General features: G+C 45.0%; 1 protein-coding gene across 4 annotated transcripts in view; it reads right to left on the reverse strand.

Moving 5' to 3' along the window:
- Positions 1-660: 660 nt before the first annotated feature.
- Positions 661-25,355, reverse strand: part of Htr3b (5-hydroxytryptamine receptor 3B) — a 30,234-nt gene continuing 5,539 nt past the window's right edge. For 2 of the 4 annotated variants that reach the window (XM_087563514.1, XM_087563515.1), the window contains exons 2-9: positions 24,236-24,396; positions 13,006-13,050; positions 12,637-12,746; positions 11,892-12,061; positions 10,963-11,124; positions 2,650-2,856; positions 2,354-2,536; positions 661-1,720 (exon numbers count right to left, since the gene is read on the reverse strand). In XM_087563514.1, coding sequence (XP_087419640.1) covers positions 1,485-1,720; positions 2,354-2,536; positions 2,650-2,856; positions 10,963-11,124; positions 11,892-12,061; positions 12,637-12,746; positions 13,006-13,050; positions 24,236-24,396 — 1,274 coding nt within the window. In that variant the 3' untranslated portion in view covers positions 661-1,484. 4 annotated transcript variants of the gene reach the window in all.

Below are 25,355 nucleotides of genomic sequence, written 5' to 3' on the forward strand. Positions count from 1 at the left end.
GAAGCTAACAACACCACAGAGGCAGAGGAGGCCAGTGATTAAAAAAAAAAAAGATAGGAAGTGAAGAAGGAAACAGGTGGAGTTTGCATGGACACTTCCTGTTCACAAACTTTTTGTGTTCCCCATTTCATTAACGGCAGCAGTGGAATTTCATGGACAATTGGCGTTGAGCACTAACTGGGAGGTAATGAAAGACGGGGTGCAGGTAAAGGCTGTTGGAATTTAAATTCTTTTTCTTCAGAGTGGGGATGGGAGGGCAGATTTTTTTTTAAAGGCAATTTTAGTCCTGGAATAGGTTTCTAGAAAACAGCTTTGGACTTTCATGGCCTGAGCTCGAAGCACCAGGATGTATAATATCTCTAAGCCTCGCTGTGTCGTTCTGCCCACTGGTCTCCTGAGGACCACGGTCTGTGATGGAGAGCGATGTGGAGGCCCAGGGAACTGGATGTCTGACCTTGGGTAGATTTTGTCCCTCTGACTTGGAAACGCACATCAGACACTTGTCCGTCAAGCAGTAAGCTAGTATGAAGTGTTCTGTGGTCATCCCTGCAGAATCCCTGCGTGCAGAGCTCTAGGGATCTAGGCTAGGTGCAGGGGGGAGCAGAAAGAGCAAACAAGAAACTGGAAACCCACACACACCAAAGACTCAGACCACAGCCCTTCTCTGTTGACAGCAGGCAAGTCTCACATTTATTTTCACCATCTATTATGTACTTTTCAAGATGCCATTGAGCTTGATTTTGCCCTCATAATTCTATGATGTGGAGAGACTAAATATTAGCAGCCCTTGCTTTAAATAAGGCAAACTGAAGTCTGAGGTCTCCCAAATGAACAGTGATAGAAGCAGGCTCAGCATGGGGGGCTGGAAGCATGTGGCCTATTAGATAATTTGTCTGTCTGTCTGTCATCTGTCTGTCCCTCTTCCTCCTCATATACACACAGGGATTAAAGAGGCTACCAAGGGAAAAGGATATAAGGCAACGTGAGGTCAAAGACAGAATTGAGGAAGACAGCCATGTATTGGTGATCCTGGAGGATTTAAGCTGGTTTGAGCAGCTTACTGACATATGGACTGTTGAAGCAGACTGTACCAAATGAAGCTGGGCATGGTGGTACAATACATTCAGTCTTAGCACTTGGAAGGTAGAGGCTTTGAGTGTCAGGGGTTCAAGGTTAGCCTGGACTGTAAGAGACCTTGCTTAAACCCAAGTGTAAGCAGTGGCTGATGGTTCGGAGAGTGAAAGCTTGCTTGTTGCTACATACCCTATTCTGTTTATACATCTTTATTAGGAACATATATGTTTACTGCTTCAGTCAATAGCCAATGAGATGCTTGTCTCTGGAGTCACTGAAAAGAGACAATAGCATCCCAGAGGCGTCTTTTAAACCTACCCATCCCTCCTTCTTCAGACCCTCTCCAAACACTGTTCAGCTTTCCCTACGTGTTATGACCTCATATCAAGCGAGACCAGCAGTCTCCACTGTCACATCCTGCTCCACAGTGCCCAGAGAGAGCATAAGGTGACAGTATAGAGCCCCAGCACGGCGAGGTAGATTCGGAAGAGCAGCTGATCAAAGTGGCACAGGATGGCGAGCCACTCCACCTCCTTCTGGTAAACCTGATCCCGAGTTCGGAGAGAGTTGTTGATGGATTGGAGCTGGAACCAGAAATCCTTCAGAGTATCTGATGGGACCTGGTGCTCCTGATGAACCGGGGACTCTGTGTGATAGAGGGAAACACTCTGAATGAACCAGGAACTACTTGTTCTTATTCTTTAAGGAAAAGTCTTTGCTGGAGTTGAGGACTCTCACCATGGCTGGTTAGAGGAGGCACAGCTACGCTGAGGGAACTCCCAGGGAACGTGGCAGAGCTGGACCGTGTTGAGGGGCGTGTGGAGGCTGCATCTATCTAGATTTCTGAGTGAGGGTGATAGTTAAAGTTCTTTGTGTAAAGCAACCAGAACCCAACTATTCCTCCCCACGTGTGTATGTGTGTGTGTGTGTGTGTGTGTGTGTGTGATGTATATGTGTGTGTATGCTTATATGTCAGAATTCTACAACTTTTGAGTTCATGGCTCAGTCACTCTTGTGGAAATGACGAAAACTAGAGGTGACAGAAGACCCGATCTACAAGCTGAAATGACCTCCAGCAGGAGGTAGCCTTCAGTTCAAAGAGGAAACCTCAAACACAGACCAGGCACTTTAAAGCCAGTGTTTGCCATCATTCACTCAGTTCAGACATGGTTTGATGCTTCCCCAGTAGAAACAGGTGCTTAGTATAACAAAGCAAGCAGGATTGGTGTGGGGGGAGAGGGAGCGGTTGGGGGGGGGTTCCTCAAGGCTTCTGACGAACCTGTGTCCTCAGCACATGGAGCCCTGAGGTACAATCTAGACTCATCGGCATCAGAGTCCCCTCGAAGGCACATAAGAGGCCGTTCTTGCTCACTGTGCCGCTCCTCATAGAGGAATTTGATCAACAAGATGGATTTGGATAAACTGAGAACCAAGAGGGCCATGCAGACGGTAAAGAAGACCCCTGTGGGAGAACCAGAGCAGAGAGGAGGGGGTTAGCAGAAGTCTTCCATAGGATGAGTAGATCTTGGCCAGGAGTGGTCTAGGAGGGTGTCAGGTGACATTGGGGCTGCTTACCAATCAGAGATGTGCACCCTGCGCTTCTTGGCACCTCATCAGACATGTTGACCCTGAAGACTGTATAGCCCACCAGCACATTGGTCTTGAACACAATTCTGGCACGACAGTTGGGGGGCAAGTAGAAGCTTCCCAGGTCCACGAGCATCAGGAAGATGCTAGGAATCAAGAGGCTCACAACATAGGCCAATGGACATCTGCGAATCACTACCTGGCAGGGAACAAGGGAGCTTTTCAGTCTAAGCAGAAGACTTAACACTTGGTTGAGTCCATGGCACTTAAGTCCCACCGCTCGTGCATAATGACAAATGGCAATGTAAGTTATAGTAGGAATGTATTTGAGGTGGCCTGGTGTGCTGGTAAATGCCTGTGATCTCAGAATTTAGGGAGCTGAAGCAGGAGGATTGCTACTTGTTGGAAGCTAGCCTGGACTACACAATAAGACCCTGTCTCAAACACCACACACACACACACACACACACACACACACACACAGCTATTTTGTGGTTCAAAAAGATGGAAAGGTAAATTTTCAATCGACCTAACAATGCCGTTGTGTGTGCATGGGTACACAGATGCTGTCCATGCAGATACATGCAGAAACCAGAGAAAGATGTCAGGTGCCGTCCTTTATCATTCTGTGAGTCATTGCGTGAAACACGGCATCTCACTAAACCAGAAGCTCAGCACTTGGATGGCTAGCTTGTGAGTTCTCTGACACACCTCTGTCCCCCAGTGCTGGGGTTATAATTGGAGGTGTAGCTCAGTTGATAAAGTGCCTATCTAACATGTACAACACCCTGGGTTCTAGCCCAGTACAGCATAAACTGGAAGTGTTGGTAACACCTGTTATCCAAGCATTTGGGAGGTAGAGGCAAGAGAATCAAGGTCCCATCTCTGAGGCGATGATTCCTCTCAGGGCAGTTAATAGGGTCTCTCCTGAGGTGGACATTCAGTAAAGCCTGACAGAGCAATCCAGCATCCTCATCCCTTAGCTGTTGAATTTAGACCAGCATTCTTTTTTTTTTTTTTACAATTTATTTTTTTTTATTAACTTGAGTATTTCTTATATACATTTCGAGTGTTATTCCCTTTCCCGGTATCCGGGCAAACATCCCCCTCCCCCCTCCCCTTCCTTATGGGTGTTCCCCTCCCAACCCTCCCCCCATTGCCGCCCTCCCCCCACCAGTCTAGTTTAGACCAGCATTCTTTTTTTTTTTTTTGGTTCTTTTTTTCGGGGCTGGGGACCGAACCCAGGGCCTTGCGCTTCCTAGGTAAGCGCTCTACCACTGAGCTAAATCCCCAGCCCCTAGACCAGCATTCTTAACAGCTCTCATTTCTTGAGTTTGCCAGACAATGGGTCACTTGACTGCTTTCTATGCGTTGGCTCACATGCTGGATGCTTTCACATCGATTATATTATTTGTTTCCTTCTCATTTTCAACATGTAGGGTAGATAACACCCTCCATCTCATAGATTTTTCAAAGCACTGCACCCGTAAGTAAGTCAAGTCAGCGACTAAGCTGTGATGTAACCCTACTTCTTCTGATTCTTGGAGCTTGTCAGCTACAAATCAGCTATCAGAGGAGAGATAGAACTGCTCTGGGAGAAAAGTACAAAGAAATGGCCACAAACACAGAGGAGGTATAGAGGCTGGTGATGGGGGTGGGCACGTTGTCTGGGGTGGGGGGAGTGTCTACCACACACCTTGTTGATGAGAGCTGAGGCTCCCTTAGCCATCAAATCCAGGAACATGTCCCGGTTCAGTGGAGCTTGGCAGGCCAGAGCTGTTTGGTGGATTGTAGCCTGGCTGTTGTCTTCTGCATTAAACATAATTGGCTGCAAATATCTATACCAGTGCAGCACACATTGCTTTGCAATAATTTGGTTAAAACACATTTCTATCAAAGTGCAGTCAACAAGAACAAAACCCACAATGAACCATCATCAACCTGCATCTCTGTTGGCTCTAATGAGGTAGCTATGAGAGACGGTGGTGGGAGGGAGGAAGAGCATTGAGTGGCCAGAGGCCCAGAGGGCTTTATGTTGTGATGCAGCCTGGAAGGTTGGCGATCTGGCCTCTTTGGAGTGGGGGGATGGAGGGATCATACCTGCTCGGATGGAGGAAGAAGTGAGATCACCTTGGAAGATTTCATAGCAGAGATTGCATGAGGTGGGAGAAAAGCATATGAGCATCACCCTAAAGACAAGCACAAGGCATGTCGGTTAAGTGGGAAGGACCCAGATCTGTAATCATGTATGTATGTATGTATGTATGTATGTATGTATGTATGTATGTATGTATGTATGTTTGTGTGTATGGGGATGGGTTTGTGTATACACATGAATGTGTGCACAGGGAGGCCAGAGAGCAAGTTCAGGTGTTATTCCCAGGGACCTCTCTGTCATTGACTTTAAACTTACGAAGTAGACCAAACTGACTAGTCAGGGAGCCCCAGGGATCTGCCTGTTCCTACCTCCCCAGTGCTGGGATTACAAGCACACCCGACCACACCAGCTTTTCATGTTCTGGAGATTGAACCCAGGAACTCTTGTTTACAAGTCAAGCAATATACCAACTGAACTATTTCCTCAGCCCCTCCCCCTTCCTTTTAAAGAAGCAGGATACTTTTGCCTTGCCAAACATCCCAGGTACAATTGAGCTGCTGTCCTTTTAAATCAAGTTCTGATGTAATTAGCACAGGTAAAGACGCTTCCCCTCCACCCAGATGCAGACAGAAAACATAAATATAGGCTAAAAACCAAAGGTGAGTGAGTGGTGTGGTTCCTCGAAGACCCTGGTTTCCAAGGACATATAGATTTATCAGGCTAAAGGTCCCCAAGTGTCTGGGATTGAGGGAGGTCTGAGAAGACTTATGAAGTGCATGGGCTTTTGAACTGTACATATACACATGGTCCTGAACTTGGAAGGATCTTTACTGGGTCTCAGTAGAAGCCAAAAGCAGAAAGAGACAAGTATCCCATTAGGTAATTAGCTCCTGCGTGGCATAAAACAAAGACATTTTCCTATTTTCATCTATCTTACAAAACTGGAAAGCTGACTACGCCTTCTAGAAGATTCTAATCTCGTGTGTCCTTAGCAAGGATGCAGCCATTCCTAAGAGAAACCAAACAGTGCCACAGTCCGGGGTTTCTTCTAGAACAAAGGACCTACCTTGCTCTTTGCTTTAGAGTCAGTGCCTCCTAAGGATTAAGCTAAAGTTCCCTGTAAGCCTGGTACAGCCTTTTAAAAAGTGCAATGAGAACAAACCGAACCTCTAACCTCATTATTGCTTCCTGGAATTTGTACTGTTACTCGGCCCTTCAGCTTTTCCCTTGTTCAGCAAACACTGAGCATGGAGAGACTGCTGACAAGCTACTGTAAATACCGGACACTTGGTGCATGTGCAGGGACAGTCCCTGCCCTTGCCTGGTCTTCTGAGTTCAGGAACCAGACTTAGTGAGTCTGTGGGCAGAAAGGAGCCTCGTTCCAGAATGAACCAAAACCAGACTCCCTCTCTCACTTGCATGAAGACACGCAAGACGTTTTCCTAAGCTTGGGTGCTATTTTAGGCAGTGCTGGAGACTGAGCCTAGGGCTTCCTGCTTGCTAGACAAATACCCTACCAACTGTACCTCCTTGGGCAGAGTTGATGTCTATGTTAGACACCAAGAGCCTGAGCCTTTCTTGTTCCTCTCTGAACCTCATATACCTGTCGTTGCCCATGTTAGCTTTAACTGACAATTTGATACAGCCTAGAGTTATCTGGGAGAAAAAAACTTGACTGAGGAACTGTCTAGATCAGATCGGTCTCTGGGCCTGTCTTTGGGAGATTGTCTTGATCATTGCTTGACGCAGAAGGGTGCTGCCCACTGTGGGTGGCACCATCCCTAGGCAGGTGGTCCCGAGCTGTATAAGAAGGCTAGCCAAGCACGAACCTAGGAATGAGCAATCTGGAGTACAGGCACTGTTCCTCTGGGGTTTCTGCTTTAGCTTCCTGCCTCGCATTCCTACCCTGACTCCCTTTGATGATAGTGTAACCTGGAAACGTGAGCCAAATAAACCCTTTCCTCCCCAAGTAGCTTTTGGTGACAGTAATTTACCCCAGCAACAGAGATCAAATTCCAACAACCATTAAGCCTGAGAAGACAGATATTCTCTGAACTACATCAGTTTCTGTTACTGATGCTACTCTTCATTCCAACAGAATGGGATGTGACATTAGCCCAAATGGGGCATCCCACTGGGGTCAGGCTTCATATGGGCCTCCTCTCATACATCACAGAAGAACCAATGACTCCTGCTTCTGCGAGGGGAATGTGTCACCTGCTCAGTATGACGCTATTTTCTGTATGCCTGCCCTACCCAGAGCTCATCATTCCTAATGGACTAAAGGAGCTGGTGCCTTTAAATTCCACAGAAAAGGAAGAAAAGGCACTTTAGTTTCAGTCCGTGTTCTCCATTAGACACCCTTCAGGTGTTAGCAATATTATGCCACAATTTCATTATCCATTAAAGCCAGGTAATAATATGTACACAAAGGTATTCGGAGCCTATTGATGTTAATGAAAGAGATCAATCTAATTCAGAATGTGTGTGTGGAGAGCTCCTTGGAGATGGAATAGGCCCCAAGGTTAGCCTCTAATGGCCTCCTTGATGGTAGACCCCACCAGTACTCAATTTTGCATGACCGTCTTTATGACATACTTGGAATTTTGACGCCCAGACTGACGCTTCATACAGAAGCCTGTTTTCCTCTCCTTCCAAGGCTTTCCTAATACCCCCAGTTCAGAAAGAATGGGAAAGTTGCTGCCATTTAAGTGAGAGTCTTGCACCCGAGTGAGGACTTTGGATGTAGACTGTGGGTTGGGCTGGATTAAGTGAGAGTTTGTGATTACTATATTCCTTGAACACTCCTAGGAGGATTCTAGAGCTTAAGATTCCTCTCCCACCTCCTACCTCCTCCCTCCTCCTTGGAAGGCCAACCTGTCATGTATGAGCCTCAACCACAATATTGATCAAGGACTTTTGAAGGATGCCAGAATGTCTTAGATCCTAAGCATTTGAAGTATTCAATGGACAGCTCATCAACATTGCCCTCATCTAGAAAAGGCATGAGGATTGTGATAGAAAGAGATGAGCAAGGTATCCCTCTCTCCCTAATCTCCTTTTCATTTCCCCATCCTTCGTGAGTTTCCTTTGCCTGGTGAGTCCCTTGCCATCCAAAATGACTTCTCTATTTTCCCCCCTACTCCTGCCCGCTCTTGCAAGGTCATACAGAAATCGAATGTTCATCCTGCTGCGTTCTGGAAACCAGCACCTCCAATATGTATTGGAAGTAATCTCCTCTCCCATGGCTGTTGGACTGGGTCCCAGGCTGTACACAAACATCCTTGCAGACAGAAGAGCTTTGTCTGGGCCCCCTGTGGAATGTAGCTGGATTCTAAAGTGGCAGCAGTGCCCTGTGATAAGCAGTATGTGTCCCAGCACTAGTGGCTACAATTGTGCTCTTTGGAGCTAACGGCATCCCAAGTATTTGATGGTAGATAAACAGTAACCTCGTGTGTGTGTGTGTGTGTGTGTGTGTGTGTGTGTGTGTGTGTGTGTGTGTGGTACATTTTGAAGAGATGGTACATTTTGTCTCTCTTGAGTGTTCCAACTGTCCCTACCTCTGCCAGGACAGTGAGTGATTGGATTAACAGGAAGATGGTCCTTTGCTGTCAGGACACCAATGAGCCCACTCTTAGCACAGAGTTGGACTCCAAATACTATAATACCAGCCAGGCGCTTTTGTATGACACCAGGATACCTCAGATGCTAAATTCAGAATGTCTTATATGGTATTAGAGAACAATGAAACCAGGCACGGAACCCATGGCAACCACAGGGGAGGGATGGAGGTTGCTAGATGGAAACCATCGAGGGTTCTGGAACATGCAAGTCTTTCTGGAGCTGCAGGATCACTTGTGAGTCTGGTTGATACGATTTGTGACTTTCCCGGGGATTCTTTGGGGAAACGGTTTCAGAGAGTCAGGTGGGAGCCAGCCTTGCCAGGTAACCCACCTTAGCCCCAGGGCAAAGGCACCTTGGAGAAAACTTCCAGGCCATAAAGTCAAATGTATGTGTTCCTTCTTCCAAGACAACACTGTGGGAACACTTTAACAGAGAAGGATGTGGTGATGAGGAGGGTAAAGGAATTGAACCATGGTTCCTTTGCGGAGGGATACCTCCCAGGAAGGAGCACCTACCTTCTCTCCTATTCCAAACAGACCCTGCTGCTCTCAAAAAGACAAGGTAATATTTAGGGGAAAGAATGACATGTAATTGGAAAGAGAGAGAGAGAACCAACACAGGGGTATGCGCGCGCGCGCGCGCACATACACACACACACACACACACACACACACACACACACACACACTCCTGCTTACCTGCCTCCTCTTTCCTTGGCCTGTCTCCGTGCAGTGCAGGTAATGATGTGTGTAGCATGCCGTGGAGTGCTTGGTAGGTGACTGGTTCCACCTTGCATGTGCCATTCCCTCACATTTCCCTTTAATGTTCTCCATTATTTGGGCTGCATTAATAATGTTTGCAGGCTGATATCTTTAAAATTAATGAGGTGTTTACTCTTTGCCAAGAAACTCATTGAAATTTAAAAAAAAAAAAAGCGTTCTTCCCCCTGCTCTCTTTTTCCTACTGAAAGCGAGTGGACGGGAACTGGGGATGTGGTCAGTGGTACAATGCTTGCCTTGCACGAGAGAGGCCCTTGTTGGAGCCCTAGGATCACAAAACAAAGGAATAAGAGTGGGCACACAATGGACACGTCATTAAATTCTGAGTCAGAAAGAACTCTGGTCCAGAATCTTGGGCTCCACAAGCACATGTTGTAATAGGCTGTCTATTCCATACAGGTGGCCACAAGGGAGGCTCAAACTCCAACACTTTAAGGCTCTGGTTTAATGAACATTTTTCTAGAAAACACATACATTTCCATCAACAACGATCACTCATGCCCTCAGTCACAGTTAATCTCACTCTGATTCTTTGCATCTATCTTTAGTTTGGTCACAGGCACCTCCTCGTTCCCCAAGGCCTGTTTCTGGGGGGAATCTATGTCACGGGCACTCCTGACCTGTTTGCAGCCTCTGTTCTCCAACTGGATTCATTCCTTGACATGAATACCACCTTCCCATCCTGTCACAAATGGCACCTTCACTCTGTGCAGCCTTATCCTAGCACTGTGAGTCTCTATGTGATATGGACTGACCTGTGATCATGACAAGGTGGTTTGCTAGGGAAGCCGGAGGAGCAGGAGCTCTGCAGGAAGAGAGGTGGGCACCACTGCCCTCCTCCCGGCCCCTCAGGACAGACATCTTTCCCTGGAACAGTTTGGCCAACAGTACTCCCAGGGATGCATCAAAGCATCATGTTAGCATGCCCACGGCATGCTCTGGTCAGCAGTTCCTCTGACCCTGAAGCCACTTGTTTGCATTATCTCTCTCTGTGTCTGTCTGTCTGTCTGTCTGTCTGTCTGTGTATCTATCTATCTCTTTTTTCTTTCTCTTATTTATCTCCTTCCCTCCCTTTCCCTTTCCCTTCCTGTCTCTTTCCCTTGTCCTTCCTTTTTTGAAATAGGATCTCATGTAGCCCAGGCTAACCTCAAAAATCAGTTCTAATCCTCTGGCCTCCACCTTCCCGGTGCTGGTATCACAGGTGTGTGTCACCATGCGTGGTTTATGAGGCCAGTAGGATCCATGTAAGCTACCAACAGAGCTACATCCCAGCCCTACTCTTTGTCTCTGATGACGATCTGCTCATCCCTTCAGAGACTCAGCTTAGTAATGTGACCATTTTGTGCATCTGCTTCTAAAATTAATTGATATTTTTCTCAATTAAAAATGGGACAGTTATGTTGGCAAGCGTTTTTGTTGTTGTCTTTGGGTTCTTTTTTTTTTTTTCCAATTCATTGTAAGGCTGATGTCGTGTAGATTGCTGTGGGCTTCGTTCTCAGTGGCAATTAAACATGATAATGTTTGCATAAGCCAAAAGGTTCAGTGGTTTCTGCTGTGAGATGGGTCAGATCTCTGGAATCTGTGCACTGTTCTCTGATTCCTCTGTAGGAGATTACAGAGGATCCTGGGCTACCAGGCTCAGGGTCTCTGCTTGCAGACACTGGTGCACAGGTGGATGGGCAGAGCCATCGCAGCACACTGTTCTCAGGGGGTAATGAGGAGCTGTAATCCAGCAGAGCCCACAGCTCAGCAGAGAAGGCCGAGGACTGCAGGGGATTGGTAACGGGTGGGAAGGAGAACCTACATTAAACCGAATCTGTGCGAAGTCACCAGCGCTGCTCTGCCGGATGTGGTAAGTGGAGGTCACAGAAAGAAGCTGCCACTCGCTGTCATTCAGAAAAGACCTTTTGTCGTTCTCAATGTCTTCTTGGTTCCTCAGGAAGCCCAGGTCTATGTCTTCCACTAAAAACCAACAGAAACAACGGACTTCCGGGGGGAGAAAGGGGACCAGCACCATCACCTTCCCAATTCCCAGTTTTAGCCCTTCTTTTTATCCTGACCCCCGCAGCCCTGGTATCACCAGTATTTGAATTAAAGAGCAGAGGTAGGAAACAAAAATATTTCTAATTTTTATTAAGCTGTGAACTTAGAGTTTGGAACCTGTTCTCCACAGTGTATGAAGCATGCCCTGTGACTTCTAGAACATTCTCAACGGTGATAGAATGCCGATATTATAATAACAAATTAACAGCACTAGTGGGTTATAACTACCCACTAGTTATAACCTTGTTTGAATTTGGAAAAACCCACTGCATCAAGAGGCTTATGGTTTTATTGTTTTTGTTCTTCCTGCCTCTACCTCCAAAGTGCTGGGATTTCAAGCGTGTGCTACCACATCCAGCTGAAGTTACTTTGTAATTTCTTTTATTTTATTTTATGGACATTGGTGATTTGCCTGCATGTGTGAAGGTGTGAAGGCGTCAGATCTCCTGGAACAGGAGTTACAGTTGTGAGCCACCACGAGGATGCTGGGAATTGACCCCCAAGTTCTCTGAAAGAACAGCCAGTACTCTTAACTGCTAAGCCATCTCTCTAGCCTCTGAGGTTTATTTTTAAATAATCAATTATGTGTATGAATGAAATAGATCTGAAGTTAATATCATTTCACCTATGTATGCCCACATAGCCTACGTGTTCCTGGTAGACCGTGGCTCTCATGGTTTATTTACCTGTATGCAGGATGCTATTGAAGGTGAGACTGCAGTTCTGGATATCAAAGGGGAAAGCGTATGTCTGCAAACTGCATGCGGAGACCACCTGGATGGGCTTGTGGTTTCTAATCGTTCCGGAAGAGTTCACGTATACATAGGGCAGGTCAGGAGACCTTTCGACATCCACACTATATGAAACACAAGAGAACCTGTTAGGAAGAAGACCTTAGTCATTTTGAACATACACAGAAGTGAGTAGGAGGTAGTGACCATGAGACCCAAAGCTATACTTAGAAAAAGAGGACAGAATGATACTTCCCATGAGATGATTGGCCCTGAAGGATGCATTCAGAAATGATGAGTCTCATCAATTAACTGCTACAGCATAGACAGGAACTCCAAGCACATAGGTAGATAGATAGATAGATAGATAGATAGATAGATAGATAGATAGATAGATAGCAAGCACAGAAGAGGGTGTCAGATCTCCAGGAGTTAAGTTACAGGACGCTATAAGCTACTCAATATAGGTGCTGGGAAAAGCGGTACAAATTCTTAACTAAGCCATTTTTCCAGCCCCGCAATTTGTATCTTAACTGATGTCAACTCATGACCACTCCATCCTGAATATCCCTTATAGTATGATGACCCCAGTGACTGAAGAAAACAAAAGTATAACAGCAATGACTGAAAGTAAACAGCACTTGGGTCGGAGCAGGTGAATCAACCCCAAGGCCACAGAGATCTGTTCCAGCACACTTACAACTCATTAATGATGATATCAGGGGCCCAGATGGCACTGAGAGGGAGAGAGATCTCTTGAATATCATCGAACAGACTAGAGTTCCAGGACAGAAACTCATCATTCCAAACCTGTTAGGAGTCAAACGGGAACCATCAAAAACGAGGAAGCTTAAGTCCACTGACATAACTGAGTACTGACCCAATTCATCAGCCCTTAATGTGTAGGGGGAAGGAAATCCAGTCTATGACTACATCCTTGCATGGATTCTAATAAACTAGGCCTGCTGCTGAGTTAAGGGACTATTCCAAAGGCAGTACTTCCTCCTCAGAATAATGGAAGATCCCGGTCAGGAAAGCAGCATGCAGAGAGAGATGAAGCATCACTTACCTCTCGGTACCACATGCTTGTCTTTAATTTTTGATTCTGTACATCCTGCAGAGCAAAAAGAATTTCCTCATGCTTCTGACAATTTAAGAGGGAGCAAAATCAAACCCAACCAGCTAGTGCTGTTTTTAAAAACATTACCTAGCCTCCTTGATACCCAAGTAGTCTCAGTTCCTGCTTGTTGTGAACACCTGTGGCTTTGAATGTTGCTCTATTATCCATGACAACATAGCACTCTGACTGCACTTAACATTTTGAGTGATTTTCTAATCTCTTTTCCTCTCTAATTAGTTATTCTGCCATTAATCAAACCAAAAAAAAAGTACGTAGGTCTCAGCCAACATTGAGCTGAAAAGATGAGACCCAACTTCTATTTCTAATCAAGATATTATTCATAATCCTTCCATGAGAGCTATCTGTGTTGACACATGCAGCCATTTCTGCTAGGTTACTTTGTATTTAAATGCGTCTGCTTATGAAACAGACTGATGAGCTCAATATTGGTAAGGTATACCTTCAGGACAACAGATGTGAGTTCCCATGTCTGCAATAACTCAGCAATATTTTAAATTAAAAAAAATTATTTTCTGCCCCCCAAAATTATTTTCTGCATGAGACTTTTGCCTTCGTGTACCATGTTTGTGCCTGGTGCCAGTGGAAGCCAGGAAAGGTCACTGGACTCCACAAAGTTGAAATTACAGATGATGGTGAGCTACTATTTGGGGGCTGGGATGAAACCCAGATCCTCTGGAAGAATAGCCAGTGCTCTTAACCATTGAGCCACCTTTTACCTTAGCGACTCTTTGCTTAAAGAGCCCCTGCAACAGCAGTAGCAGTACCAACAATGAAAGCCCCTTTCCCCGAGTTTTCCATATCTCACCCAGTAAGAAACATTCCAAGGGGTTGGGGATTTAGCTCAGTGGTAGAGGGCTTGCCTAGCAAGCACAAGGCCCTGGGTTCGATCCCCATCTCCGAAAAAAAAAAAGAAAGAAACATTCCAAAATTAAGATGCTTTTAGGGATCAAAAGAGAAGAGTTGGGGCTGGAGAGATGGTTCAACGGTTAAGAGCACTAGCTGCTCTTCCAAAGGTCAATTCCTAGCAACCACATGGTGGCTCACGACCATCTGTAATTGGATCTGATGCCCTCTTTCTGGTGTGTCACGGACAGTGTGGTCATATACATAGGATAAATAAATCTTTTTTAAAAAGTAAAAGAAAAAGAGAAGAGTTATTTCACACATAAAGTATCTTACAAATATTAACGATAAAAATGGATCAGAAGCCTGAATGTTAGAGCTGAGACTAGAAAGCTCTCAGATCCCTGTGACTTTGAAATTGGTGGCGTTTTCTTAGATTCAAGAGCAGAAGCAACAAGTGAAAAGAGGGTGGGGGGTAACCAAAGTTAAGAAGTTTCATGTGGGACTGGAGAGATGGCTCGGCAGTTAAGTGCACTGGCAGCTCTTGCAGAGGACCTGGGTGTGGTTCCCTGACCCACATCTGGCAGCTCACAACTGCCTGCGACTACAGTTTCAAGGACTCTGATGGCTTCTTCTGGCCTACATAAACTGTTGCACATGTAAAGACATGCAAACACACACACACACACATATAAAAAATAAATGTAAATATGTTAGAGCTGGAGAGATGGCTCAACAGTTAAGAGAACTTGTTCCAGCATCCAGCACCCTCTTCTGAACTCTGAGCGAGCTGCACACATGTGGTACACACACACACACACACACACACACACACACACACACACACACACACACAAACGCCAGTACATATACTTCAAAAAAAATTAAAAATCTTTAAATTTATAAAGGTAAACAGAAGCTGGAGAGATGGCTCAGTGGTTAAGAGCACCGACTGCTCTTCCCGAGGTCCTGAGTTCAAATCCCAGCAACCACATGGTGGCTCACAACCATCTGTAATGGGATCTGATACCCTCTTCTGACGTGTATGGAGTACTCATATACATAAAATAAATGCCTTGGGCTGGAGAGATGGCTCAGTGGTTAAGAGCACTGACTGCTCTTCCAGAGGTCCTGAGTTCAAATCCCAGCAACCACATGGTGGCTCACAACCATCTGTAATGAGACCTGATGCCCTCTTCTGGTGTGTCTGAAGACAGCTACAGTGTACTTATATATAATAAATAAATAAATCTTTAAAAAAATTTTAAAAAAAAGGTAAACAGAGTTAACAAAATTTTAATTACATTATTGAAAAGAAAGAGAGAAGGCCTAAATAATAAAATTAGAAAAGAGAATAAGGCATTAGAGTATTATTATTATCAATGTTGTTGTTGTTGTGTGGTGAGTTTGCGTGCATATGCCATGGCACACATGTTAAGAGTCATTTCTTGCCTTCTGCTGTGAATTCTGGGAATGGAATAAGTGCTTTGACCAACCAAGCCATCTCCCCCTGGCCCCAAGACACTACAACACATACCAAGGAAGTATGAAGGCTCCTAAGAGGCTCTACGAACAACTGCAAAAAACCTAGGGCAAGTGGATGACTTGCTAAGCAACCAGGCAAAGTCGAAGCACGGCTCAACAAAACCTAAGCTTGTGGCTCCACTCCTGTGGTCCCATCCCTTGGGAGGCAGAGACAGGAGGACCCAGTATTCAAAGTCACCCTCGGCTATGTAAGTAGCTTAAGATCAGCCTAAAATACTGAGAGCCTGTCTTTACAAGCTCCTCTGGGAGCCGGAGAGGGAGCTCAGCAGTCAGGAGTCCTCTCACAGAAGATCTGAGTTTGCTTCCTAGGCCTCCACCTCCCTAGTGCTTGAATCAGGCGCTCACCAGCAAGGGTGAGGAAAAGAACCTAGGGCTTCATGCGCACTAAGCAAGCTTCCCCGGGCTGAGCTACCTCCCAAACCCAAAGGAAACACAATAACCTTTTTAGATTAAAGTTTCCCTCTTTTACAGTCAAGGAAGTGAGTCCTGGCTGAATACGCATCTCTAGGTACTGTGGGAAAGAAGAAAGAGGGAGAGAGACTGGGAGCCTTGTTTTCCAGGCTCAACAAAGGCTGCTTTGAACTCACTGGTTCTACAGATTTTTATGGACTTTAAATAGATACTTGAGAGAGGCAGGTTTTAAAGCGGGTATGCAAAGTGAAAAGATTGAATTCACAAATATTTCCCCAAGGAACAGCTTGTGGAAGGACCAGTGGGGACCCCCAGCCAAGATTGGCTCAGCAGGGGTTCTGGAAGGGTTTTTCCTTTTTTTCTTTTTTTTAAAAGTCTTCTACTGAGAGACCAAGATCAGGGGATGCTACTCACTTCACTTCTTTAGGAAATGTATGAGTCTAGTGATTACGGGATCCACCGACCTTATGCACCCAAGTTCGGCTAGACTTAGTTATAATCCATGAGGAACCCCTACAGGTAGATATTTTTTAAAAGTCCAAAATGCAGTTTATATTAAGGGGGAACAAACTATTAACTGTGTTTTCATGGGAATACTTTTCTTTTTTAAAAAAAATGACATTCGTGTCTGTGTGTCTGAGTGTCTGTTTGGATGCACACAGATTCCATAGTGTTAGTGTGGAGGTCAGAGGACAATCTGAGAACTGGGTTTTCTCCTTCTATGTAGGTTCTGAGGAGGGAGCTCCTTTACCTGTGGATCTCACAGGAACATTGTCTTTATTTCCACAATTGCATTATTTACCGATTTCTCTGTCACTGTCACAGGACCCTATAGACATTTCTTGTTGGTCCGATGGCTGGGAAGAGACCATCCGATGGCATGGTCTCTCTCTTTTCTGCTGTCAAGTGATCCAGATGACTCTGGCTGCCAGTCATCTTGGCACTGGCCCTCACTTCTCTCTTGCCTATTGCTTTGCTGGTTTTACACCTAGAAACGAGGTTTACACATTTTTTTTTCTGGCCCTAGAATTTTATGGGGGTAACTAGCAAGACTCATCAGTTAGACCTAAAGAACACAAAGTCAAAAAGTAGTTGGAGGCTAAAGCCAAAAAACTTTTTTCTTTCTTTTTTTTTTTTTGGTTTTTTTTTTTTTTTTTTTTTTTGTTAAAGATACAAGTTTCCCAATGCCAGCTGGTGAATGTAATTGGTTCTCTGGTGGCATTATTCACAGCTCTTCCCTCTGTGTGCCTCTCTTTTTTTCTTTAGATACCTTCCATCTTGCTTGTTAAAAGCAAAGGATATTTCCGAGAATTGGAATTCATTAGTCTTCCTAACAGAGGGAGTCTATTTAGATCTAAATTGGTGGTTAGCAAATATACAGATAATTCCCTCACATTCTTATTTATCTTTCCTAGTTCCGGAGACTATGGAAACAGATGCCTCAACGTCTGGCTGGGAGGCTCTAGTCAATGGACTGGAGTACAAAGGTATCCGGGATTCAGGATTCGGAATCGACAAAACTCAATAGAAACAAATTGAAACTCTTCACTGTTGAGTAGATTATCTCCATAATCAGATTTCCCTAAGGTACTCATAATACTCAGAAATTCGAAGACAAGACTGTAGGCTGTTCCATAAACAAAACAGGAGGCAAAACATGAGAAGGGAGGAGAAGGAGCCATGATGGGAGCCAGGCTGCGAGTTCTTCATTCAGACACAAAGTTGCCAGCAGTACAGCTGCTGGCAGAGGCATCTGACAAGTTGGCTGTTCACAGAGGGAGCATGCTGGTTTGAACAGACTCTGCGAGTGATTTTTATCAGATCCTTCAGAACTGTGTGCTGGGTGGCTGCAACTAATGTCGTCTGAACTAGCTGGAGCAAGCGCATCAACATATAATCGTGACATTTATAAAGTGTCTCTGGAGTGACCTAATCATCAACAGAGATAACCTTAGAATTAGTGTTTTCCTAATTGCTAGCTATTTTACAGTATTGATCTAGCATCTTAGAAGTAAAATATATTACAATGCATGTGGCAGGAAATAATAAAAGTAACAAAATCTTTCCATCTGAAATCTTATAACAACCCAGGCAGCCGTGGCTCATACCTTTAATCCCTGCACTTGGGAGGCAGAGGCAGCTGGATCTCTGAATTCCAGTCCAGACCAGCCTGGTCTACAGAGCAAGTTCCAGGCCAGCCTGGTCTACAGAGCAAGTTCTAGGACAGCCAAGGCTACACAGAAAAACCCTGTCTCAAAAACAAACAAACAAAAACCTTATAGCAAATTAGGGACAGTAACTTTTGGTTGCAGTTGTTTCTTGACAGGGGGTCTCACGTACCCCAGGCTGCCCTCAAACTTCCTTTGTAGCTGAGATGGCATGAGTTCTTCATCCTCTAGTTCCTACCTTTAAAGTACCGGTGTTACAAGTGTGCCTGACTACACATGGCAAAAATGGGAAATTTGCCAACTGACTATGCCCAATGAGAAACACAGATTCAGGCCAGGTTTTGGGGTATATATCTGTCATCCCAGCACTTGGGAGGTAGAGGCAAGAGTATCAGGAGTTCAAGGTCAGCCTTGGCTACACTGTGAATTTGGAAGGTAGCCTGTGCTATCAGAGACCCTTTCTCAGAACAAGTAAACAAAACAAAAACAAAAAACATGGACTTAGGTGGATTGAAACAAGAAAGACATCATTGTTACCGTGGAGAGCTGAGAGAATTTTCGTTTAGAAGCTGAGGTTTGAAAGATTATAAAGGAAATAGACTGAAAAGCAAGGCCCAGCTTCCTCAAAATACTGAAAAATACAAGACAAGGCAAGGCTGTACAAAGGATGAAAGCAGAAGTATAAGAACCTTCCCAATATCTAAAAAAAAAAGTTGCTATATCCAAGTGCGATATAGTGACACGGGCTATGATCCCAATGCTCAAAGGGGTGGTTGGTGGCCAGACAGACAAGACAGCCCAGTCAGTAGTGTTTACCTTGTTGTCATACAGTGTTTGTTAGCTTGACACAAATCGGAACATGAGAAATTGCAGCTGAGGAAATGCCTCCATCAGACTGGTCTGTGGGCATGTGTGGGGTGTGTTTTCTTAATTGAGAATTGAAGAAGGATGTGGGTGGTGCCATCCCTGAGCAGGTGGGGTCTGGGCTGTATAAGAAAGAGAACTGAGCCGGGCATGGTGGTCTTTAAGCTCAGTCCTGGGAGGCAGACCCTGGTCTACATATCGAGTTCCAGGACAGCCAGGGCTGTGTGGAGAGACACGGTCAAAAAAAGAAAGGAAAAGAGGAGAGGATGAGAGAGAGAGGGAAGAAGAAATGAAGAAAGGAATGGTAAAAGGAAGGAAAGAAAAAAGAAAAGAAAAGAAAACTGAGCAAGCCTGGGGAAGCAATCCAGTAGGCTTCAGTTCCTGCCTCCAGGTTCCTGCCTCTAGGTTCCTGCCTTGGCTTCCTTTGATGTCGGGCTATAACCTAGAAGCCAAGCAAACTCTTTCCTCCCCAAGTTGTCTTTGGTCGATATTTTATCACAACACCAAAAAGCAAACGAGGACATTTATGAACATAAAGACCAAATTTCAATCCCCAAAACCTATGTTAAAAGAAACACATGCTAGAAGCAGTGGCTCCCTCTTATAATTCGAGAGCTAAGGGGACAGAGACAGGTGGGTTCCTGGCGCTCACTGGGGAGCCAGCCTAGCCTACTTGATGAGCGAGAGACTCTGTTTTAAAAGGAAGCAAATAAAGTGGACGGCCTCTGAGGATGGTAGCTAAGGGGCCTGTGAGATGACTCACCAAATAAAGATGTGTGACAGAAACCCTGACAACCTGGGATCAATCCCTGGGACCTATGGAATAGCAGGAGAAAACTGATTCTCACTTGCATATTGTGGCTCAAATACACACACACACACACACACACACACACACACACACACACACACACACACGGGGGGGGGGTGGAGAACAAATAAAAATATAATTTTAAAACAGGAATGGCAGTGAGGTTGCCCTATGGCTTCTGCATACACCCACAGCACCCCTATACAAATTTGCATACATGAACACGTGCGACAGAAAATGTACTCTAACCATGAGATAATCTAATCTAGCAGCAAATAAGACTACTTTACAACATGGTGAGGGCAGACACATCTTCAAAAAACTAATAGTGTTTCCTTACCTATAATGCATGACTCCACTGAATGAAATGATTTTACTTCCTTTTACCAAGGCAGGAAGAGCTGGATTATAAAAGTTCAATTTGATACACTTGTTCCAAAGGAAAATATAATATAAAGACTTTATATCTTTTTTTTTAAGATTTATTTATTTTGTGTGAGAACATTGCTGCTGTCTTCAGACACACCAGAAGAGGGTATCAGATCCGATTACAGATGGTTGTGAGCCATTATGTGGTTGCTTGGATTTGAACTCAGGACCTCTGGAAGAGCAGTCTGTGCTCTTAACCACTGAGCCATCCCTCCACCCTAACCTTATATCTTTTCTATATTTATCTGCAAGTAAACCTCTGAAGGGAAGGCTGAGAAACTATTTTAATCTTATAAAATCGAAAGGAGAAGGTTAAGGAAAGAGCTAAGAGTCATCCTAAGCCCTTCCCGGGGCTTATTATCCCCTGCTCTGGGATTTTGCATGACAGCTCTTATTGTGTGCCATTTATTTGTTTGTTTGTTGAAACAGAACTTCTTTCTGTCTCTCAGGCTGACTTCACACTCACAGGGATCCTCCTGCCTCAGCCTCCCAAGTGCTGAGATTACAGGTGTATACATCGTGGCTGTCATATTAGGTATCTTCATTCAGATCATGTTTACCCCTGGACTCTGGGAAGCAGAATGGTTATCATAATCCACCAATAACTACAGGGTAAGGAATGCTGTCTCTTGTAGCCAGCTAAAGCATCGGCTGCCAGAAATTAGGTCTCCAGAATTCTAGTTCAATAACCAATTAAAAAGAGACTGTTAAAAAGAGGGACCCTAGGGGCTGGGGATTCAGTGGTAGAGCGCTTACCTAGGAAGCGCAAGGCCCTGGGTTCGGTCCCCAGCTCCGAAAAAAAAGAACCAAAAAAAAAAAAAAAAAGAGGGACCCTAAAGGAGTGATCTATTAGCAGTGTGAGTCATACTAAGTCTTTGGTGTAGGAATAGCTCCTGGCATTAAATTTAACAATACTATCTAAGAGCATAAGGCTGTTACTTTTGCTAGTTTACAGGAAAGTCAAACTGAAAAAAGTGAAATTTAAGGGCCGGAGGGATGGCTCAGTGGTTATGCCTGCTCTCCCAGGAGACCTGGATTTGATTTCTGCCACCCACATGGTAATCCCTAAGTGTCTATAACTTCAGTTCCAGGAGATCTGATGCCCTATTCTGACTTCCTCAGGTTATAAGCATGTCAGTGATGCACACACAAAGACAATCCACTCATACACATAAAATACGAATAAATGAACCAAAAAATTAAAAACAAACAAACAAACAAAAGTGAAAGTTGTTGTTAAAAGGAAGAATTTGGGGAGTATCATTGATTGAATGAGTGAATGAATCTGTGTATCTTAGACTGGTGTTAAACTTGCCATGCAGGACTAGCCCTGAACTCCTGATGTTCTTGTTTCTGTCTCCAGAATGATGGGAATACAGCATGGGCCATCATGCCCATAATCAAGCCAAGCACTCAGCAGCCTGAGACAGGAAGATGGCCACTAGTTCCAGACTAATCCGGGCTGGATAATGAACTCTATTCAGGCCTGGGCTACATAGCAAAGTGCTGGTCTCAAAAAAATTAAAAGAAAAGAAAAAAAGAGAAAAAAAGATTCTGCATATTATCACTAAGATCTAAATAGAAAAAAAGGGTCTGGGTCTGGAATATAGCGCAGGGTCCCAGCACTGCATAAAACCAGGCGTGGTGGTACATACAGGTCTGTAATCCCAGCACTTGGAATATAGAGGCAGAAGAATCATGAGTTAAGGGTCATCCTTAGCTACATGGTAAATTCGAAGCTAGCCTGAGCTACGTGAGACCCTATCACAAATAACTGAAACAAAATATTAAAAATGCTTAAAGTGTCTTATTATCTTGAATATTTATTAAAAATGTGTAAGTTACCTGAGATAGGGAAGAATATAAGGAATAGAAGAATTAAAAAAAATCATTCTAGCTGGTAAATGAACAAGATAAAGTCAATTAAAATGGGTTTTTAAACCAGTAATGAATGAAAAATCAAGAACAATGGCCTAGAATACTACTGAGGAAAGAAGGGATAGACAGTCATTCCGCACTGCAGTGGAGACTCAGGGAAGTGACGTGGAGGGGCTGTTCACCTGTGTCTGCCACAACTACTGTCTCTTTGTGGTGGACTAAATAAATGTAGGGGTGGAGAGAGAGAGAGAGAGAGAGAGAGAGAGAGAGAGAGTCCTAGTTTCATAAAAAAAAAGTGCTGGATGTGGTGATTTTTGCCTGTAATCTCCATACTTGGGAGGCTGAAGCAGGAGGATTTGCTAAGACTTCAAGCTCTGTGTGGGCTACATGCTAAGAACCTGTCACAAAGCAAAACAAAAACAAACAAACAAAATGTATCAAAGGTCAAAAGGTCATGTGTTTGTGGTTCCATGTTTATTATTTCCTTGGAGAAATACCAAGCTTGAGAGCAGGGCTGGGGACACAACTCGATGTGTTACACTTGTTACAGAAGAGTGAGGACTGTGACTTGGGGTCCTAGAACCCACATAAAGCCAGACACATTAGCAAACTCTGCAATCACGGTTTTTCTATGGCGCAGTGGAGCCGGGCAAAGGAGCATTCCCCAAAAGCCCAAGGGCCAGGCATCTGCAGAGATGAACGGAGAGAGCCTGTCTCAAACACGGAGGAAGGAAACATCTAATACCCCTGGTTGTCCTCTGACCTGTATGCATGTGCTGTGGCATGTATGTGTCTACACACACATTCACAGTTTGTGGTCAACTCAGTGGGTGACATGAGTGGGATTTACTGGGGAAAAAAGACAGGGATACCAAAAACAGCACCAGAGAGCCCTGGGCTGGTGGCACATGAGTGCAGCTTTGCTATGGTGGTGATACACAAAGAGTACCACTAAGGTTTGCATATTGATCGTCCTCCAGAGGACAGTGTGTGTGCTTGCAAGTTTTACGCCAACTTGACACAAGCTAAAGTCATCTGTGAAGAAGGGTCTTAAGTAAGAACATGCCTGCAAAGTATTGACCTGTAGGCAAATCTGTCCGGTGTTTTCTTGATTGATGATTGATGAGAGGAGGGTCCAGCCAACTGTGGGTGGAGCCACCCCTAGACAGGTGGTCTTGTGTTCTGTAAGAAAGCAGGCTGAGGGAACCATTAAGAGCAAGCCAGTGAGTAGCAATCCTTCATGGCTTCTACAGCAGCTCCTGCTCCAGGTTCCTGCCCTGCTTGAGTCCTTGCCCTGACTTCCTTCAGTGCTGAGGTGTGACCTGGAAGTTGTAGTATTTAAAAACAAATCAAAACCCCTTTCCTCTCCAAGCTGCTTTTGGTCACAGCACTGGAAACCACAACTGAGATGTGTTAGAGGATAGGTCAGCAGTTTCATGCTATCAGAAGGACATTAAACCTTTAAAAGGGAGGGCCTAGTAAGAGGTCTCTTCCTCCAGGGATATGGCATTGAAGGGAACCTGGATCCCTCCTACTCTTCCCCGTGTGAACTGAGTGGCTTTGCTCCTGCATGTGTGATCCTGTGGTATGTACTGCTGAAGGCCCCAGAGCAATGAAACCCCTCGGCCAAGGAATGGAATGTCCAAAACCACGAGCCAAAAACAAACCTTTCTCTTGATACATTTTTCTGTTTGTCTTGTTTTGTTTTCGAGACAAGGTCTCAGATGAGTCCTTCTTCCTGTCCTCCGCAAACAATCTAGAAAACCCCTTTATGAATTCACGACAATCAAAGCCGAGGTTTTCTTTGCTTGTTTGTTTTCTGGTTTTCACATTTCAGACGGTAAAATGGTGGATCTTACTGGGGAGGTGCTCACAGCTACAACCCCAGACCTGGATGTCTATTTTAATTATCGATAACAATGGAAAAGATAAGTAAATCAACTTCATCTCTGGGAATGTAGACGCTGCCTAGCCCTAGCAGTTCAACTAGTCTCAGGAATAGACTTCTGGATAAAGTATGGAGGACAGGAAGAAGTTGGCTGTGGAGATATGCAACCTGTGATCCCAGTGCCCAGAAGTCCAATGCCCATCCTTAGCCACAAAGTGAATTTAGGGCCAGCCTGGGCTACATGAGACCCATCTCGATCAATCAATTATTCGATCAGCCAATCACTCAGGACCAGAACAAGCAAGGGAGGACAGTCCTTACCACATCCAATACAGCATGGACGCAAAGGTCCAGGTAGACAGTGGTGGCCTCAGCCCAGTTGTAAACTGGTCTGACCTCCTTGTGGTACTGCTGTAGCAGCTGCCTGGTGAGGCGATGCAGAGAGGAATTCCCAGGCTGAGGTGTCGCTGTGCCTAGAATACCTAGAAAGAGAAAGCTGGTGCTGAGGTGATGAAGTTAATGAGCATCTCTAGGGAGTTGTGGGTTGTAGAATCACATGGCTGTGACGTAGTGACTCTCTGTGCAATAGTCAGCTGACGTTGGTCGGTGTAAATACACAGCCAGCCAGTGGGCTCTCCAGCAGACAATGGCCCAAGTGCCCCGTGATGGCTAATCTCTCTGTTGCTAGTTTGAAACTCAGCTGAGGAATGGCCTCCCCCAGGCTGGCTTGTGAGCACGTTTGTGGGAGATTGTCTGGACTATTAATTGATGCCACAGGGGGACAGCCCATGGTAAGCTGTATCATCTATGGGCAGACGGGCCTCTGCCATTTAAGAGGGCAACTGATCCAGAGTGTGGGAGTGAGCCAGTAAGCAGTGTTCCAGTGTTCATGCTTCAGTTCATGCTGCTAGGGTCTTAGGTTCCTGCCTTGCCCTTTCTTGATAAGAGACTATAACCTGTAAGATGAGCAAAGCTGCTTTTGGTTGGTGTTGAGAAACCAGATCTTTTGGGTTTGGGACTCCACCTTAGAGAACCTTCCTAAGGTTGAACTTGAGTTAATAAAGTAGTTTCCAGGTTACCTGGCCTGCCCCCAACAAAACCTAGGTCTAGCACCAGTTTCCTGGTTATTCCCCGAACAAATCTGCACCTCAAGGTGACAAGCCCGCCCCTAACACTTCACTTCTCAACAACCACCAATCAGGAAGAAAACACCAATTGCGTCAAAGGCCATAGTGGTCCCCCAGTTAGATGTGTTCCAGGCTAGATATCCCCTTCTTGCCTCTATAACTGCTTGCCTGAAATTGGCCTCCCATTCTCCTGCATCAGAGACGTGGTGTGGCCCAAGCTCGAGCTCCTTGGTAGTCTTTTTGGGGTTCACAAACGCTTCCTGGCGCAATAGTGTGTTTGTCATGGCAACAGGAAACTAGACTAGGACATGCCC

This window comes from Rattus norvegicus, chromosome 8, assembly GCF_021556685.1.
Source record: "Rattus norvegicus strain SHRSP/BbbUtx chromosome 8, alternate assembly SHRSP_T2T, whole genome shotgun sequence".
Lineage (NCBI taxonomy): Eukaryota > Metazoa > Chordata > Mammalia > Rodentia > Muridae > Rattus > Rattus norvegicus.